Source organism: Gavialis gangeticus, unplaced genomic scaffold, assembly GCF_001723915.1.
Source record: "Gavialis gangeticus isolate Ggan-Ray unplaced genomic scaffold, GavGan_comp1, whole genome shotgun sequence".
Taxonomy (NCBI): Eukaryota; Metazoa; Chordata; order Crocodylia; family Gavialidae; genus Gavialis; species Gavialis gangeticus.
This window is the reverse complement of record NW_017729030.1, coordinates 13,790,422-13,809,107: the sequence shown is the minus strand read 5'-3', so window position 1 is coordinate 13,809,107 and position 18,686 is coordinate 13,790,422. Positions and strand designations below refer to the sequence as shown.

At 40.5% G+C, this 18,686-nt stretch overlaps 1 protein-coding gene across 1 annotated transcript in view; it reads right to left on the bottom strand.

The window, feature by feature from the left end:
• RRH (retinal pigment epithelium-derived rhodopsin homolog) overlaps positions 1–18,430 on the bottom strand; it is a 25,818-nt gene extending 7,388 nt beyond the window's left edge. Inside the window, exons 1-6 of the mRNA XM_019521857.1 lie at positions 18,243–18,430; positions 11,321–11,511; positions 9,060–9,159; positions 8,165–8,318; positions 7,632–7,800; positions 4,060–4,238 (exon numbers count right to left, since the gene is read on the bottom strand). Coding sequence (XP_019377402.1) covers positions 4,060–4,238; positions 7,632–7,800; positions 8,165–8,318; positions 9,060–9,159; positions 11,321–11,511; positions 18,243–18,372 — 923 coding nt within the window. The 5' untranslated portion in view covers positions 18,373–18,430. The remainder of the gene's footprint in view (positions 1–4,059; positions 4,239–7,631; positions 7,801–8,164; positions 8,319–9,059; positions 9,160–11,320; positions 11,512–18,242) is intronic.
• Between the last annotated feature and the right edge of the window lie 256 nt (positions 18,431–18,686).

Genomic DNA, 18,686 nt, shown 5'->3' with positions numbered 1-18,686 from the left:
CTCTGTCCAAATTCGCAGATGACACCAAACTATGAGGCAAAGTAAACACATTAATGGGCAGGGAATGAATTCAGGCAGATTTGGACAGGTTGGAAAAGTGGGCAGAACAGAATAGGCTGCAGTTTAACAAAGATAAGTGCAAAGTGCTGCATCTAGGGAGAAGGAATCTCCAACACACTTATAGACTGGGAGGTGACTTCCTAAGCAGCACAGCAGTAGAAAGGGATCTCAGAGTCAGTCGACTCCAAGATGAACATACGTCGTCAATGTGACAAAGTGATTAGTAAAGCTAACTGCACTCTATCATGCATTAGCAGGTGCATCATGAACAGGTCTAGGGAGGTGATACTTCCCTGCTATGTAGCATTGGTAAGGCCACAACTGGAATACTGTGTTCAGTTTTGGGCGCTGCACTTCAAGAGGGATGTGGAAAGCCTTGAGAGGGTCCAGAGGACGGCTACTCAGATGGTTAGGGGTCTGCAGGTAAGGTCCTACAAGGAGAGATTGAGGAACCTGGATCTCTTCAGCCTCCGCAAGAAAAGGCTGAGAGGAAATCTAGTGGCCATCTACAAATTCATCAGCGGGGATAGCAAGGAATAGGAGATGCTCTGTTTACCAGGGCACCCCTTGGAGTTGCTAGAAACAATGGCCACAAACTGACAGAGAGCAGATTTAGATTAGACATCAGGAAGAACTTCTTTACAATAAGGGTTACCAGAATCTGGAATGGGCTTCCAAGGGAGGTGGTGCTCTCCTCTACCTTGGAGGTCTTTAACAGGAGACTGGAAAAGCATCTGGCTGGGGTCACTCGACCCCAGTGCTCTGTCCTGCCCAGGGCAGGGGGTCGGACTTGGTGATCTACTAAGCTCCCTTTCGACCCTAAACATCTATGAAATCTACGACCATAGGCACAGCTATGGGCACCAAAATGACCCTACAATATGCCAATCTTTTTATGACCCACCTGAAAGAAGAATTCCTCAAGAACTACACCATCAAAACCATGCTATACCTAAAATATATAGATAATCTCTTCATCATTTGGACCAAAAACCTGCAGTCTCTGATTGATTTCCATCACAAATTCATTAACTAGCACTCCTCCGTCAGACTCTCTCTTGAATACTTCAGCACCAACATTTCCTTTTTAGACACTATGACTAATATTCAGAATGGTAAAATACAAACCACCATATACAAGAAATCCACAGACCAACATACATATCCACACAGAACCAGCAATAACTCTAAACACACCAAGAAATCTGTACTATACAGCCAGACCCTCCAATATCACCAAATTTGCACTGAGAAGACTACCCACGACTGTCACCTTGCCAATCTCAAAAGGGCTTTTGCCCAACAAGGACACTTTTCCAGAGATATAGATTGTACTTTCAAAAGAGTCACTCAGATCCCACATGAAGAACTGCTGCAGTACGAAAAGAAACTCCCCACAAATCGCACACCACTAGTTATGACATACCATCCTTCCCTGGACCCTATACAGAAAATCCGCAAATAACTGTAACTCATACAAGAAGAAGACCCAATTCTTAAAGAGTTATTTCCAGAGCCACCCATCCTAGCCTTTAAACAAGCACCAAACTTTGCCAACCTCATCACCAGAAGCAAAATTCCTATGGCCCAAAGCACACTGAATGGATCCAGACCATGCTGAGACAAAATGTAAAACCTGCCAACACATCTTCACCACTCCCACAATAACTACACCTCAGAACACAGCCATCACCATTCCTGGATCTTACACCATTTCTGGGACTTATACCTCCAGAAATGTAATATATCTCAGCCAGTGCTCTAAATGCTCTGATGGAAAACATGTAGGAGAAACCAAACAACAACTGTGTACCAGAATGAACACACACCAAAAATCTATCGGACAAAAATACTAAATTATCTGTGGGTGCATACTTCTTGTAAGACAACCACTCTCTCTCCAATCTCTCAGTTCCAATCCTCAAAGGGAATTTAGAAAACACTAGAGCTGTGCAAAATTTCACTGACTGTTTCGTTTCAATGCTGTTTCGGCTCGTTTTGAGTTTCAAAGCTAAAGCTGGGCTTGCCTGCAGGTAAACAGAAAGTAAGGAGAGGGAGGGGGAAGAGGGGGGGAAGGACTGCTCTGGTATTGACTGTGACAGTTTGGCTGCCTCAGATGCTGCTGATGCTACTGTGCTGCTTACTAAGTTATTACCTGTTGTCATTTAAAGTGACGGACTGGACTGAGGCTGTAGGGGAGGAGGAAACCTCACTGGGGCACACTACCGTGTCGTGTACAGGCCCCAGCATCAGTGAAGGCATGCCTTATCACACACACACAGTCACACATCACAAGTTTTGCTTGTCAGCAGCTTAAGGTGCAGTTTCCCAGAAGCCCCTGCATGTACCTCCTTGAAACCTGGCAGACTTCATGGCCTCAGCAGGGGTTACCATGCCTGCAGTTTTCACCCTGCTGTGCCTTAACAATACACACTAGTTTTGCTTTCAAGACTTTGAAGTGAAATTTCCCAGAACCCCCTGTGCCTATTTCCTTGAAACTTGGCAGGTTTCATGCCCTCAGAAGGATCTACCGTCTACACTGTTTTCATCCAAATCTGCCAAAAAATGACAAAGTTATAGGCCATTTCATGCTTTCCCATTATAGCCTATGGGTGAAACATCAGAACAGCGAAACAGTTTCGACCAAACAAAATGGAACAGTGTTTTCAAAACAAAACGAAACTGGAAATGAAACATTGTCCAGTAGAAACGGCAAAACAGAAGTCAAAACTAAATGGTACTGTTTCGCACAGCCCTACAAAACACATTTTGAAGATGAGCCTATGAACTTCATAAATCTACTGAATACAAAAAAACATGGACTAAATATAGACAATGGATTTATGGCACATTATAACCTGCCTGCCCTCTGATAACCCCAGGTAACCTGTCTACATTTTACCAACTATAGTCTTCTATCACCAAAGAACCTTGTCTGCCATTTTATTCCCTGCTTTCCTCTGTCGCCTCCCCTCTCCTCCTCTCCACCAGTAGCTAAGCATCTTATCTCAGTACAGATCCAAACCCAGAGAATGGGAGAAGTGTCAAACTCTATCATCATCTACTGAGCCCTCTTCTGTCTGGGTATCTCAAGACCTGCTGGCAATTTATGGGTAGGGAATAAAAAGGTACCTTTCTTTACAACATTTGTATTTCATTTGTATTACAGGCTCTGAATGTGTTCATGAGCCTTAGGTATTTACCCAAATCATCATCCTTAGGCAATACAACACACATACTCAAGCAATGGTAGCAGTAGAAACAGTTGTACCATACTACAATTCTCAAGCCATGGTAGAAAGAGGAGGTAGCTGTGACTTGTCAGTATGCTCTTAATTAAGACTCTCAAGCCTCCCTACCAATCCAGATTGCAAATCCCAAATCAAGCAAAGATACCCCTGAGACTTATGGGCTATACATTTTTGCCACTTTTGTTAAATGTAAACAGTTCTATATTCTGATGGGACTAAAATTCCAGCCCAAATCTATCTTTGTAAAAGACATGATTTAAAATTGTTTATAAAATGACAGTGCTGCTCCAATTTGAAAAAAATCACTGAAATGTCTCACTTATTCAAACACACAATGGTGTGCTTCAGCTCCCTTCTTTTTAAAGAAAGACATCTACCCATGCAAGATAAGGCAGCAGTAGTTTATCTTTGTAAAAATATTTTCTTCTGGAATCATACAGCTGGAAAGGATTCCAAGGGTCATCTAGTCTAATTCTTTCACAGGTGGGGGGAAAAGGGGCTGCTGTATCAAACCATCCTCAAATGGTGGCATGTATAGCCACCTTTTAAAACTTACAGTGAAGGTGATTCTGTCATTTCTCAGGGCAGTTTGTACTAGTACCTAGCTGCTCTGACATTTCAGAAGCTTTTCCTGAGGTTTAACTTGAGCCTGCCTTCCTGTAGTTTGACCCATTGTTTTAAAAAAGAAGGAATCCTAGGGGCAGTGACAGAACCTTGCAGCATTTCAATTAAAAAAGTGAACACTTACCTTTTGTTTGCAATGACATAAATACAGGGATTATAGAATGTTGAGGACTTTGCAAACAGAGGTGCTATGATAGCCATCACAGGGGAAATTTTCTTTGGGTCTCCAAAGGAAGACCATAAGCATACAATGGAATATGGAGACCAAGCCACCAAAAACATTATAATCATCACAACAGACATCTGTGAAATAAAAGAAGACATTTCATAAGCCTAAATATTCATACCTATTATACACACACATAGATCTATAAAGAGGAAAATGAAGACCCGATCACTTCAGTACATCCACACCTTAAAATGCAACTACTCTAAGATGTATACATGCAATATATTTAAAAAACAAGCAAAGAAAACAGCCCTAACTTTGAAGGGGTGAACTGAGTCTCTGTCTTGTGAAGGACTTAGAGTTACATGCTGCTAAACATTGTGATGTGTCAATACTTCTCATACTTCTCACAGTGGCAAGCAGAACTGCCAATTTCATTGGTGTTTGACAAAAAGAAAAAATATTTCAAGCTTGACTGCACACCAGTGGCAGGTCCTCTAACATCAAATTACAATCTCTTACATTGCTTTAGCTGGAAAGCAGAGCAGTGTGGCAAGTTATAGACTAGATAATTCCACAAGGCATTGCTTTAGCTGTATAATATAACACATATTTGAACACTTCTGATTCCGTCCAACAGAGGATGGCTGTCTGTATCCAGAAAAAAGTAACTGAAATACTTGAAAATATCATCTCATACAAGGAATGTATGAACCTTAACATGGAACATAGTAATGTAGCTACTACTTAGCTGACTTAACTGCTAATGATTAAAGAGAAATCATCCTGAATTATTTTTCTTAATCTTAACCTGCTAAAGAAAATGACTACAACAATACATTATATCCTTAGAAAAAGGATGGCAAAGTTTGTAAACTTTGTCTTGATATGCTAATAGAGATTGTGGGTGAAGGAGTAAAACAGGGAGCTTGTCTTGAACTAGACAGAAGGCAGGGCTGCAGGGCCAGGGGCTGCAGGGCCCCAGCGGGAAGCAGGAAGGGGCTGTGGGTGGCTTGCCCATGGGAGGGCAAGGGCGAGGGCTGCTGCCCTCCATGCAGGCAAGGAGGTACGTATCTCTGAACCCTGTCACGCCAGGTCACAGGGCAGGGAAGCAGTGCAGAGCAGCGAGCAAGCCTGCTGGTTCCTGCTGCACGACTCAGCTCCTCAGGGAGCAGAGATGCATGCCGGGGGTCTCCTCAATGCCTCTGCCCACCCCGTGCTGCCCCAATGATGTGGGGCAGTGCAGGGTGGGCAGTGGTGATGAGGAGACCCCAGCATGGATCTCTGCTCCCTGCAGAGCCAGCTCACATGGCAGGGATCCTGCAGCCCCCGGTTTGGTTCCCCAGCTCTCTGATCATTCCCCCAGTTCTTTCTGGTGGGGGCACAGGCCCCCAGATCTGTGCACTGGGTTTTAGCAGGCCAGCTGGGGTCAGAGGCCAGAGGCAGCATCGCAGTCTTCCCAGCACTCGGAGTGGGCTGCACCGAGCAGCTACCGCTGGCCCCAGCCTGCAGAGGCAGCCTGCTGAAACCCTATGCACAGATTGGGGGCCTGCACCCTACAGGAAGAGCTAGGGAACTGATCAGAGAGCTAAGGAGTCGAACCGGGAGCTACATGTCAATATCAAAGCAGCCTTTCCCCTCCTCCTTCTTATTTTTATTTCCCTGCAAGCCTGGCTCTGAAACTCTGAAATTCTCCAAAACATTTCCAAAATGTTTCAGAGCCTTCCAGTTAATTTCAGAGCTGTTTTGGAGCCTTCTGTTTCGAATCAGATTCAGTGTTTCAGCTGCCAAAATGGCCCAAAACACCTCCAAAACAAAACGGCTGCCGAAATTTTGCACAGCCCTAACTAATCTATCTGTAAACTGCTAGATATTTATAACAAAGAATGTCAATTTCCTGGCAGGGTCCAGTATTTCATCATAACTCATGTCTGCAAATGTTTCAGGGGGAAGAGCCAAGATCCCCATTCAATTTTTGAAATAGGAAGACGGAGAACTTTATGGAAGCTTGATTAAAAAGATATGAAGCTCTCCATATCTAGAGCACCAGTTCAGATCTGAAGTGATTGCTGTGAACCCATCCAAAAAACTAAGGAGTTTACAGGCATGGAAACTAACCTCCTCTCCCTTAGGTTAGGGGCAGACATTACACATAAACCAGTTTAAGTGATCAGAAACTGGTTTAAACCTGTAATAGAACTTAAGTTCAGTGCACATAAACCAGTTTCAAAATGACTGAAACTGGTTTAAGATAAAGCTGGTTGAATGTAGTATCAAACTTAACTGATTTGGGTGAAACCAGTTTATGCAATGTCTGTCCCAGACCCCTTCCCGGTTTAAGTTAAACCAGATGCTTTGCAGCCCTGGGCTGTGCTGTCTGCTCCAGAGAATAGGGCTGACCCTGCCTCTCTGCTCTCTAGCCAGAGCTCTGGCAGAGACTGCAGGCACAGCAGGGTCTATCTTGCTTCCCCCTGCCAGAGCCCCTGGCCCCTGTTTCTCACTGTTCAAGCAGGGATCCCCCCCTTCTATTTCCCACAGCACAGACCCCAGCCCCATGGACCCTGGGCAAGTAGTATGCTAGCTAATGCTGAGAGGTATCTGTGTGTATGTGTGCATCTTCAATTTCACTGGGACTGGTAAACAGAACGGTGTCTACTTAAGACATGTTAGAGTTAATCAACAGGTCAGCTGGTAATGTTCCTCCATTCCTTCCTTGGAAAAAGCTGTTTAAGAAGAGGTTGAACTAATGAGAGAGGCTTTTGTTTTGCTGATGGGCTGATAAACACTGTGTTGTCAGCCCCCTGCTGGCTCCCTGACCTGTCAGGTTTGTCCGACAGTATGAAGAAGCAGGGAGAGGGAAATTGAAAAGCTCAGTATCATCAACACATGCATGCACTGCACACCCCCTCTTTGCCTACCACCCCTTGATCAGCAAGGGGGGAAAAGACTGGGATGATGCAGGGATGATGTAATTAATCAGAGCATCCTGCTGAGGCCCGGCCATGCCACCTGTCAGCTCAGCACTGAAAAAGGAAAGGGAGGGCTGGTCTAGCACCCCAGCTTCTAGCCTGAGCCACTGCAAGCATGTGCCTACATTACTTCATTCCATACTGAAGAATCTCTGTGCAGTTGCAAACCAGTTCAACCTAGGCAGGTTAGACTAACCTGCAAAGATTGAATCAACTCAGGCTCAGGCGTTTTGAATGTCTATCCTTAGCCTAAAAGTTTGGCCCTGAGATGACACTACTGAGATACAATGCTGGGCAGTGCAGAAAAGTATGTAATGTTCCTGGACAATGGTAGAGCCAACTGTGTGGGAAAAAGTAGCATGTTAAAAATAATTTTAAAAATAAAAATAAAGGGGGGTGGGATATAACATTGTCAATCCAGCATTTTTCAAGAACACTATGTTTATTCAAATAAAAAGGAAGAGGGGATCGAGGATGGAAAGCTTCCTTGGTTAATATAATACAGTGTACATTACAGAAAAACATATTTGAAGGGTAACATGGCCCAGATCACCATACCTTTGTTACATCTACTTGATCAGACCAATCTATATTGATACTCTCCAGGCAGTTACTGGTAGTGTATTGTTTCATTGTTCGAGAAACGTTGAAGTAGCAGTAAAACATGACTGAGAGAGGCACAACAAAATTTACAGTGATTACAGTCATGGTGTAAGAAACAAAGGACCTGTAAGACAAAATATTAATATAAAAAATTGCAACCATACAGCTGTGAAAAATAATTGAAAACTACCTTGTTTTAGTGTAAGATTTATGATGCAATCTGCGAAATCTTTTCAAAGGGTAAGGACAATTCCTTTGGCTTGTTTAGTTTTATTAGTGCCAATGACACCTACTTTTACAGTGCCTCACCTTTTCCAAAATCAATCCTTACAATTTTTTCAAATTATTATAGGTTACTTCAATCTTTATTTCTAAGATGCCTGTGTCTTTTACTCATTCTTACTTTGGGGAAAAATGCTTACTGAACCGGGTATACAGATAAGTGGTATTTTATATATAAAAGTAAAAAAAAGGTTTTAAAATCTTACGCATCATTTTTCCGCCAGTTGATTGTGCAGGTGGCTCCAGTGGGGTCTGGAGCATAGCTAGACCAACCTACAATGGGCATTGAGGCCCAGAAAACTGCATTTACCCAAGCAGCAAGTATCAGCATGGTATAGGTGTGGGTAGTCATTCTTCTTCCTGTTACCAAGCACAGATATCTCTCTTAAACAACTATTGTTTTGCTTTTTCAGACATTTATCATGAACCCACAATGTGCCCAACCAACCTACGTATGTTGAAGCACTACTAATAACCATTAATAATTACTAAGTCCACACTAAGTAGAAAAGTTCTTCTGTGTCTCAGATAAATACCACGTAAGCACCCCCAAAAACAATGCTTGAGTGCTACTTAGTTCTGTCACCCTGCTCCCACACAAAGCTTATCAAGGGGAGGGCAGACATTTCTGATCCCATGCAAAAGAAAATGTACATGAGGAATTAGAAACCATGATCTTAGACCTGTAATATAAAGAATCAGACAAACTACAGTACAGAAAACATGCACACATATACATTAGACATTTATGTCCATTGAAATATTGTCAGAAACCTGCTGCAAGCAGTCCTAGTTTGCTTTGGTAGCTATGAAGGGATGTAATTAATCAATGATCAAAGCTTCTAATGATTAGTCATAGCACATCAAAATGCAGATTTCAGACTGACTAAGGCAGAAGGCAACAGAAGGCCCTGATTCTGCAACCTTTACTTAGTACCACAGAAGTCACTGGGACCTTTCACATGACTAATTACTGCAGGAAAATACCCAAAGTTTAGAAGCATTGGTAGGAATTGACCTAGGCACTCACACAAGGGGCTATACAGTTTCTTGAATATGCTAAAGATGTCAACTGATAAATTATTTCCACAAGTACTGTACCTATATTAGGCCTGCAGATTGTCAGGTAGCGATCAATTGCAACAACAGTAAGCAAACCAATACTTGCCATTCCAAAGAAGATATTTAAGGCAGCATAGATCTAAAAATTAAGAAGATAACATACCCATTTTTATAAATGCTTCTAAAGGTTTCAGTCTAAATCAGAGTCTGTGTTAAGAACTCAGCTGAATACAGCATATGTTCTATGACCAATTTGTTTAATGCATTATTAATAATTTAGAGTTGGTTAATTAAAATTAAACATTTTAAGATAAATGGGCTTGTAATCAAAAGACTGAAAAAAATGAGACTGTTTAATGTTAACACATGCATTTTTTAAATCCTGGGATGAAAGTTTTACAGGAAGGAAAAGATTTGTATTTTGTTTTAACTAACACTATTTGATAGATGTTAATAAATCACCAGGAACATTTTATTTTAACAACTGCAGAAGTTGTAACAGAACCACAGGGCCTTCTACTGTCTCAGATCACAGGACTTCTTTACCTTAGTTGTGCTTCAAACAATCCCTAAGACCACAAAAGTAAAGCACAGCTGAAGTTGTCAGATATGAATCCCAACTTCAACACAAAAATATGACAATATAGATCCAAACAAAGTGGACTCAGGTTGGCTGCTACAAAAGGTCTAAATTAGGTGTATGAAATTAACTTTTCACATTTAATTTACTTAGGGGTGTGTCATTTCAGATCATATAGTAAGCATACTTAAAATGGGCCCAGGTCATGTAGTCCTGTTAGAGTTTTACCTAAAAAAAAGATTTCAGGGCATGTATTTCACAGGACTGTTCTAAGCATCTCCTAGTCATCTTAACTCAAAAATCCTTTTTTTTTTTGTTTAAATCATATTTTGATCACTACTCACACAGTTAACAAACAAGCTTATGTGAAAAGTCAAACTTTGAAAACTCTGAAATAAGACACCTATTAGGGGTGTGCAAAACAGGCCATATTTGATTCAGATTCGGCCCGAATCGGGAGACAGTGATTCAATTAGTTGATTTGGATCACTGTCCCAATTCAATTTGGCTGAATCTGAAGATTCACTGCTGATTCGGAGAATCAGTGATTCAGCCGCAGACACAGCTTTAAATGTTTTTTCTACATACCTTGAGGTACCAGGTGCCGCTCATGAATGCTTAGATGGTGGGGCAGATGGAGCGTCGAACAGGAGCGCAGTGGGGCCCCCCCACATGCTCAGCGGTGGACCTGGAACTAGACCAGAAGTACTTCCGGTCCACTTCTGGGTCCACCACCAAGTGTGCAGGGGGTCCGCCCCATGCCCTCCTGGCTCGGCAATCAGCTGCAGGGGGACACCACGTGCCCCGCCAGACCCAGAAGGCACCAGTTGCTGAGCTGGGGGGGTGCACCACATGCTCTGCGGTGGATCCGGAAGTGGATGAGAAGTGCTTCTGGTCCACTTCTGGGTCTGCCGTTGAGCACTCTGGGGACCCCCCCACGCTCCTGTGGGATGCTCCATCCGGCCCAGCATCATAGCATTCATGAGCCCCCTGGTACCTCGAGGTATGTAGAAAAAACATTTAAAGCTGCGTCTATGTCTGAATCATCAAATCTCTCTGAATCTCTCCAAATCAATTCAGAGGGTTCCGATTCAATTCAGAGAGATTAGATGGTCTCCTGATTCAATTTGGATTCGGGCGAATCTCCACCAAATCGAATCAACAACCAAAGCGTCTCATAGCCCTAATGCCTATTTCTTTGAATTCTTCACATGATTTTCATATGACTGATGGTTTTGTGTGCCTCCATTTTACATGCTCCAATAAATTCTCATAAAGAAGCCTGAATTTCAGAAAATGCTCTCATACTGTGCAAAAAGGATCTTTTAAGGTACATCAATATGATAACTGAGAAACCAAGGCACTCAAAATTACTAGTCACTTTTGAAAAATTACAGGCAGTTATTAATTCTATAATGGCAGGTTATAGGATTTAGTTTCTTGGTGATATTTAAGCATTGCTTTTTTCACAAATACAAATACATGCTTCAGTAGTCATTCAAAATTCAACATAAAAAATTGGTATTAGTCCAAACCAAACCCAACATCCAATATCATTGAACTTTAAGGAAATTCAGATCCAGGTCAGAATCTATACTTTGCCACTCTAGCTCATCTCTGAAGAAAATTAAAACTCAAAAGAAAGGTATCTTTCATATACTCAGGTTCTAAATGCTTAACACTTTTTGATCTCTGGTTTAATTACCAAATTCTCAAATACCTGGCATCCTGTGTTTCCAAATTTCCAACTTCCATGCAGATCTGAAGCAGCAGACATGGGATAACCAATACCACTGACTCCAATGTCTGTAAAGGCTAAGTTAATAATAATTGCATTTGTGGCTGTCCGAAGCTCCTTGTATTTAACAAAGATGCTTAATACAACTATGTTACTGAGAATGCTTATCACTCCTGTAAAATAAAGAAAAATGAGAGCTTTATAGATTATATAAATATTGATTAAATATTTTAATTAATCAAATATAAACACTGAAGAATTATCTTAATCAAATGCCATTTTGAAAAGATTATATGCAACAGAAAGAAAAGAGCTTTCCTAATTTAATGACTCAGCTCTGACTGAGCAAGGAACATAATTTTAAAGAGCCCTAAAGAACGTACTTTAGTATCTTGCTGAATCAGGGACTATACAAAGTCAGTGAGTATGGCAAGCATTTAGCATTCTCTTAAGATTTGATCTTAAGACCTCAGGTCTGCAGAACTACTCAGAGCAATACTGAGCACAATGTGTTGCTACTAATGAGCCAGGACAATGAAGTGCAATGAAGAGGAGTGCGGGCAGGCTAGCAGAAAAAAAATCTGTTTGTTGAACAGCTGGATCTGATACTGTGCCACAAGGTCCAACAGTTGCTTCTATATGAAAAGCCCTTGTACAACCTCACTTCTTGCTCTCCACTAAGGACAGTTTCATTGTGCATTCAAACAAACCAATATTGCTGAGTGACAGAAATGTTCACTTTCTCCTGCTCTCCCCTATGAAAGAATATTTTTGTCTTTCTTTCCTCTGCCCAGTTTCCTGTACAGCACTAGCAGTCACTTTATTTGTACCTCTGTCAACATGAAGTATCTTTGCCCTGTGCTAGATACTTTTCCATTCTTTGCATACTTCTTACAGAGCTGGTTGGAGTATACTGGTTCTTCAAAGCTGCAGCTAACCCAGGTTTGATCAGATTATATTCATCACAGAGAATTAGTGGTGGAAGGGACTGCAGGAGGTCATCTAGTCCAACCCCTTGCTCAAAGCAGGACTTCCCAAAAAATATCATCCCAGCCAAGGCTTTATCTAGCTGGGTCTTAAAAACTTCCGAGAATGGAGATTCCATAGCCTCTCTGGGTAGCCTATTCCAGTGCTTTATTACCTTCCTAATGTGACCAAGTTTTTCCTAATATCTAACCTTAATTTCCCTTTTTAAGCTGCAACTTGAGACCATTGCTCCTTGTTCTGTCATCTGCCACCACTGAGAACAGTCCAGCTCCATCCTCTTTGGAACCCCCCTTCAGGTGGTTGAAAACTGCTATTAAATCCCCCGTCTGTCTTCTCTTCTCTTGATCAAATAAGTCCAGTTCTCTCAGCCTTTCCTCAGAAGTCATGTGCCCCAGCCCCCAAGCCTTTTTAGTTGCCCTCTCTCCAACTTGTCCACATCCTTTCTGTAGTGGGGGATTTCAGCCCAATATGCCATTAGCCTTCTTCACAATAAGGAGATACTATTGGCTCATATTCAACTTATTGTCCGCTGTAACCCCCAGGTCCTTTTTCTGCAGAGCTGCTGCTTAGCTAGTCAGTCCCCAGCCTGCACCAGTGCATGGGATTGTTCCATCCTAAGTGGAGGACTTTGCAATTCTGTTTGAACCTCAGGAAAATTATTTTGGTCCAATCCTCCAATTTGTCTAGGTCTCTTTGAACCCTATCCCTACCCTCCAGCATATCTACTACTCCCCCAGCCCTCCCAGCTTGAAGTAATTTGCAAACTTGCTGAGAGTGCACTCCATCCTATCTTCCAGGTTGCTGATGAAGATATTGAACAAAACCAGGCCCAGGACTGACCCCTGGGGCACTCCACTTGATACCAGCTGTCAACTAGACATAAAGCCATTGATTACTACCCTTTGAGCCCAATGATCCGGTCAGTTTTCTATCCACCTTACGGTCCCCTCATCCAATAGCAACTCTCCATTATACCAGGATTGATGAACTGATGAAACATAGGTTTGGTCAGTAAATGATGGAATCCATGTCCACAAAGAAACATCAAAAGATCCAGTAATTTCAGAACAGCTTTCCCCACATTAAACAGAATAAGCTGTACAGAGATTCCCAAATAATCACATTCAACAACCAACTGGCAGAGTCTAGGGCTAAATTAATAAACATTTTTGTGGGAGTCTCCTAAACACCGTGAGATCTTGAGTAAGTTGCAACTCATACTGAAACCGTGACCTGATCACAGCTAAAGGACACTGAATTTGTGCCTGTGGAAATGTGGATAAAGTTTACAATTCCTCAGGCTCTCAATTAAAGTGTAAAGGAAGAAAAAGAAAAGAAATAGTGAGGGGAAAAAACACCCAAACTTTCTAGTCATCAAAGCCAGGGTAGTTTCATAATAAGCGTGAGTGAATGGCTGTATATTGTGCCTTGATGAATATACAGCTAGCAATTCTAAAACAATAGCTTCAATAGAGTTTTAAATCTTAATGAGGTCTTAACTTTGAGTCTTAATTACGAACAAGCAAAGTGCTTTTGCATACACAAACTGGGTCATAAAATAGGACTGAGTGAAGAGTGACTGTTATGCTATTAACACTGTGAAATGCCTTCTCTGACTTGTAGAAAGAAATGAGATCCCACCTTTGGTTGTTTCTAACTCTTCAGGACCCCAGAACTAGCATAATCATGACCCCTTGATATTCCCAAGTACCTCATTTATTTCTGAACCCACAAGAGCCAAGAACTTCCCTGAAACTTTCTCTTCTGCTCTCTCCTGGATCCAGCACTGAATTGGATTCATGATCTTTTGTGGCTTCCATGAGCCTTAGCAGATACTGCTTAACATTTGCTGACCCTGCCTGGGGAAAGTGTAATGCTAAAAGTTATAATTTAGTGATACTCCCTTATGTAGAAGACTACAGAGGTTGGAAATTAGGAGGTGTTTCCTTAGTCAGATTCGTTAGCATGAGACAAAGAGTCTATGGAGTTTATCTGCTACTCCCCAATTATAGTTTGCTGGTTAGTGCTTCTTATTCATTTATTCCTGTGTTTATTGAACCCAGGGATCACTACAGAAATAAGCAATATTTACATTTTTAAATATTTTATATTGCTCTGCTGTCTCTGCCTATGTTTCCAGGGGGATTGCATGAGGTTTAGAGCAAAGTGCAGCCCAGGAAACAGCCTCACATCAAAAGCATCAGCACAACTATAAAAACTAAGGCAGGGCACATTTCAAGGGGCGGGCTACTGTTGTGACCCTCAACAGCTCACCAAAACTTGTTAAGCAGCCCTTCAGCTGAAATTATTGCCCACCCCTGATATAGATGCTGCCACTTTGGTCTGCAAGGAATCTTGGGATATCACAGTTAAATTATGTGATATATGCCAAGGTCAGGATACCAAGACCTTTTATAAATATTAATCAAGACTGCCAGAAAAGCTGCTAATACTTATTTGCTTAATGGTAGAGGGGAAGAAAACTAAATACATTTTTTATTTAGCAATAGGCATTAAGAAAATACAATAGAACCCTATTATAATAAGCTGCAAAATATGAGTACTTTAAAAGATTGTAAACTCTATTACAATGTTTTAAATATGAAACATCCAATTTGTTAGTGACACTCCACTTTAATAATAATAATAATAATAGTAATGTGTGATACAACAACAACATATTATTACTATTACTACTCTGGTATTATTATTGTTGTTAATATGATGATGATGACTGTTATTATTTAGCACTATAAAAACCAGAGGCCCTTGGCTGCCTCCACTATCTTCATCCATTCCTTTCTGTTGTGTGCCTTTCTCCTCCAGTAGGCCACTCTTAATTTCTGTAAGTCTGACACTACATCATCTACCCATTGTCATCTTGATCATCCAGACAGCCTTCTCTCCTCTAACACCCTGAGGAGCACTTTGTTGATGCCAATTACTTCCATTCTTTCAGTGTAGCCCAGCCACTGTAGCCATCATACTCTGATTTCCTATTTCAGGATTGAGTCTCTGTGCAATTGATATAGCTTATTATTGGTTTTATGTGCCATTCTTGTCTTATAAGATCAGAATGTGCCCCAAAGATTTTCTGTAAAATCTTTCTTTCAAAATAATCTAGTAGTATCTAATTTCTTTGGGAGAGAACCCAAGTTTGGCTGCCATAGGTTGTACATGGCCTGACTATGGGTGCCAGTACACACCACGGGGTTTATCTTCCTTTAATTAAATAGGTTTATAAAATTTTAACTTGTTTATTTTGGAGCATCACATCAGTGTTTGCATGCACTAGGTTTTCAAATGAATTAAGTTTTGGAGCGTCGCATCAGTGTTTGCACGCACTAGGTTTTCAAACAAATTAGGCCTGATCCCCAGCCAGCAGTGCAGGAAAGCGGGATGGTCCAGTTCTTCCCCCCAGCACAGAGCCCCCCACCCCATGCCCTGCCACACAGCTGTCAAAGTAGGAAGCCAGCAAACCACACACACAAAAAAAAACAAAAGCAATTCAAAAGGAAAAGCATTTTGCAGGGGTGAACTACAAAAAAAAAAAAATCACCTTCTGGTGGAAAAAGAGGATCATTATAGGTCTTTGAGTGCCTTTGTGTTTGCACGCAATTAATCCATGGATGCAACGTTTTAATTTGTGGCAATCCAAACTAAACTATGTCCAAGGACTTTTACTTTAATGCACCAGAAAGACTCTTAAAGCATCCAGAAAACCCACTCATGCAAACATTCACAACATTGCAGCGCAAGAAAGGGCAAAAAATGTGTTGTGTACAAAGGCCCTATGGTTTTAGAAACCTGAAGCTTAGTTTTCCTTGGGATGAGCTGGGATGACAGGAGCTTGTACAATGCAAAGTAAACTCTATTTACTGCTTCCATTCTTCCTTTAATTTTTTCCTTTATATTGTCTTCCTGTGTTCTGACAGAGTCTAAATACGAAGTAGGTCACTTGCTTAAAATGTGTTGCTTATTGTTAGGTGAGATCCCTGATATACCGCCGTCCTATTTACCAGCAGATACTGTGTTTTATCCACATTCCCTTATAGTCCTATTTTCTCCACTACCAAGCAAATTATTCTAAATCACAAAAGACTTTATGTTAAGCTATTTCAAAAACTTTTCACCCTCATTTCTGCTTTTGGGAGTATCTCAGATTTCCAATAAAATTAAAAATTAAAACAAAACATTTACCACAGTATTAGCCATGCTACATAGTTTATGTTTGTGGATAATGAAGTTGCAGATAATTGATCACTTAATGGTGACCATAGTATATGCATTTCATTTTTTTATCATCGCCTTTATCTGCTTATTAATATAATTAGGTTAAAGTATCAATTATTTGGTGGCAAACCAAATAATGTGACCAACATCCTCAATTTGTGAACAGACACAAATTTACTTTTATAAAGGGGGGTTAGAAATGTTTTTAAACTAAAAATCTGTCCATTCCCAATTATGTAAAGACAAAGTAACTATCACGTAAAAATATAGAAAAATATTTTTCCCCAGTCTCTTTCAGTTCTAGTTCTCAGATATTACTCCTAACAATAAAGTAAAACATTTTCAGACAGATATATGCAGTTATGAATGCTGGTGTTTCTTCAATTGGGAGACCAATACTGTAAATCTCTATTCTAACATGTGCATACAGCAAACCCACTTGCAGACCATGGCATGCAGTTTCTTGACTTGGTGTGGACGTGAACAAATGCCCTATATTTTAGGGTTGTCAAAATTATCCAATTATCTATAAATGTTTTGCTAATATTTACTATTAGAGTACATCTGATGTTTCAGTAAACATCCACCATCTAGAAATACAATCAACTAGTCTATGATTATTAACAGAACTACAAAAGAACTTGAAAAAGATTAGAGATGTTTGAACTTTCAGTGTTATACAAAAAACCCACATCTACAGTCAATTAAATGTTAAGTAAATATTGACCTTTACAGTGTCTATTGTAGGTACACTGTAACTTTAGATATATTAGCTGAAAATATTTAGCACTAGACACCACTAAAATTAGCTGAAAAAATGTACTCTAACCTTAAAATATTTTCTAGGAATAACTTACCCGAACAGGTGAAATTGTCAATTAAACAGACAGAAAAGGGCATATTTTAAAGGCATTACTTTGTAGAATTAAAGCATTGTTTTTTTAAACAAGAGTTATAGCACTGAAATACACTTCATATTAATTTGTATTTGAATAGGATCTCAGGCCATCCAGGTCTTGTACAAAGCCCATTGCAATCAACAGGATTACACTAATGTTGGATCAATGTGTGATGGTTTTCCTAAAATGCATCATAATAAGTGAAACATACAGCTGAAACTAGAATCTGCTCTTCTGTCTAATTAATGACCAGTGCCTTCCTTCTCACTAGCAGTCCAAACCCTTTGCTTAAATCCCACATACTGGAACTATACATATACTGTAGTGAGCATATCACCAGAGAGAAGTATCAAGATAGCTTCAAGTGTATCACTAAAAAACAAAAAAAACACCAAGATGAGTCATCCCTGTCCTATTTTTACCCCTTTTGCAAACTGGCAGAAATTAAATGGTCTCTCCTCTATAATGACATGTGAGTAGAACACTTAAATAAGCAAACAAATAAATAAAATTCAGCCCTGAGATTCATAGATGTTAGGGTCGGAAGGGACCTCAATAGATCATACATAGCACTGGTTTTTAAAGGTTTCTACACATTTTACAGACTTGCTGTTGCTTACCTGTTTGAATTTAAGTAGAAAAACTAAAAGAGCAGAAAATAAATTTAGGTCGAAAAATTACTGACAGACTTCACACACAGAGAGAGAATTTTAGCAAAATGTTGATACAAAAGAAATACTCAAATTAAATTCCTGCGTTAAAATATAACTTGCTGATATCCATACCTGCTGTTATTAAATAAGCGGCAACTATGTTGTGTTCAGTCTGTGTAAAAGCTGAATGAGCTTCATTTTCACTTTCTGAGGAATTGGCCGAATCATTCCAAAACATTTTAGGCAGAAAACTGGGGTACATTCTCCATGGTAATTCTTCAAGCACACAAAAAGAGAGAGAGCAAGGGAGAGGCAGAGATAAACCACAAGACCCTTTCAAGCTAGTTCTATCACTATGAAACAGTCATTAAACAATTACCTTTACCCAAAAAAACCAAACAAGCAGTGCTTTTCCCTATTGAGAGGGTCCTATTTCCTAACAGGATTTAATTGGGCTAAAGTGCAAAGGAGGGCACATTCCCAGCCTAGGCAAAGGAAAAGCTTGTTAGCTAAACAAAGACCTGCACAAAACTGTGTGCATTTCCAGCAAGATGCTTATGTTTCATAGTCTTATTG